At 50.7% G+C, this 1736-nt stretch overlaps 1 protein-coding gene across 1 annotated transcript; it reads left to right on the forward strand.

Moving 5' to 3' along the window:
- The first annotated feature begins 467 nt into the window (after nucleotides 1-467).
- LOC123049039 (protein PELPK1) lies at nucleotides 468-1153 on the forward strand. The gene has a single exon (XM_044472041.1). It carries the CDS (start codon nucleotides 492-494, stop codon nucleotides 1017-1019), a length of 528 nt encoding a protein of 175 aa, XP_044327976.1. The 5' UTR covers nucleotides 468-491; the 3' UTR covers nucleotides 1020-1153.
- Nucleotides 1154-1736: the final 583 nt, after the last annotated feature.

Here is a 1736-nt window from a genome sequence, read left to right on the forward strand (position 1 = left end):
CGGGTTAGCCTTGGACATGCCCTTATCTCTCGAAACTTTGAAAAACCAACATATTATAACAATGTTGTCATTCATATTCCGAGTTAATTGTTAGCCTGTTAAACTCCAGGCTGGTTTTGCTTCGGCAAAAAATGTTTGTTGACTTTTGCATTGCTCGTTTTGTGGAACCCTTGGACACAACATTTCGTCTTCGCAGCTGACCTAACATTGTTGATGTTTTGAACGGTCGTACCTGCCCTGCGCGCAGCTTCACGGCGTCCACAACTGCAGCCCAAACAACCAGAGTGCTATTTCCTGTCCCTCACCCAAACCTTGAGCAGATATAGACTCAGAAACACATAGATTGGATACAAGTGCAGACAAGTAGATGAACAAATGTTGAAAATCTGTACTCACACCCCACGCTGCCTTTTGCACCCTATAAGTAGCCAGCAGCCCCAGCTATCTCTCCCACACTCAAACTGCACTGCAAGAGCTAGCCGGTGCTGCACATGTCTAGGACTATGGCTCCGAAAAACTCAGCTGTATTCCTCCTTGGGCTTCTTCTCTCATGCGTAGCCATGAGTAGTGCGGCGAGAATCCTTGAGGAGGCCGTTCCATCCAAGGAGGAGCACCAGCCCGAGGGGCCACAAATTCCGAAGGTTGAGCTGCCACCGTTCCCGGAAGTGCATCTGCCACCTAAGCCCGAGCTTCCCAAGGTGAAGCTGCCGCCGGTCCCGGAGGTGCACCTGCCACCTAAGCCTGAGCTTCCCAAGGTGGAGCTGCCGCCGGTCCCTGAGGTGCACCTGCCACCTAAGCCCGAGCTTCCCAAGGTGGAGCTACCGCTGGTCCCGGAGGTTCACCTGCCACCCAAGCCGGAGCTGCCCAAGGTGGAGCTGCCAACGTTTCCGGAGGTTCACCTGCCACCCAAGCCGAAGCTGCCCAAGGTGGACCTGCCACCGAAGCCCGAGATGCCCGCTGTTCCCGTGTTCCACTTCCCAAAGACGGAGGCCAAGCCGCGAGAATTGCCTTCTCGATAATGTCGCCTCGTTCTACTTTGCTTGTACATGTACCCTAGTGTTGTGTTGGTCGACGGTCTGATTGTTTAGTCGTGGTCGACGATCATTGTGAGTGATATGTTTATATAAATATATATTGCTATATACTAGAAATATGTTTTGGTCTCACTGTCAACCTTTTATCATAAGATCACTTGAAAAGTATGCATGATTCCTTACTATACAGTTTTCAGCGCATGGTTTGTTTGCGCCTATCATTTTCCCATTAACAAAACGTAAAAGCCTATACGTTTTTTCTTCTACCTCAAGCCGTGCTACTCCTAGCTTTAATACCCGCTATTTATGGCTCACGCACTGTTATTTTTTTTAGAGAAAAGGCTCGACCAAGCCCGAGAAGGGCTTGGATCTAACCCGGCTTTGAATTAATAAAGCCATCAACCGGCCAGGATACAATTAACAGTATAAGCTAAACCGAAAAGAAGAACAGGGGATGCAACCCCAAACGGTAGGTACAAGGTAAGGAAGGTAAGCAATCGACTATGGAGCAAGAAGCAGAAGCAACAGCCACAAGGTCTCATCCATCTGTGCACCCGTAGCCGAGGAATCGCCGACGCCCCAAGCACGAAGCACAACACGAAGTTGCAGAAGGGCGAGGTCGCCACCGGAGACACGGCCGGAAGAGGAGCACCGCAACCACGGGACAGAATCAGAGCTCTCCAAGGCCAGCTGCCCTCACCA

This window comes from Triticum aestivum, chromosome 2D (assembly GCF_018294505.1).
Source record: "Triticum aestivum cultivar Chinese Spring chromosome 2D, IWGSC CS RefSeq v2.1, whole genome shotgun sequence".
Classification (NCBI taxonomy): Eukaryota; Viridiplantae; Streptophyta; class Magnoliopsida; order Poales; family Poaceae; genus Triticum; species Triticum aestivum.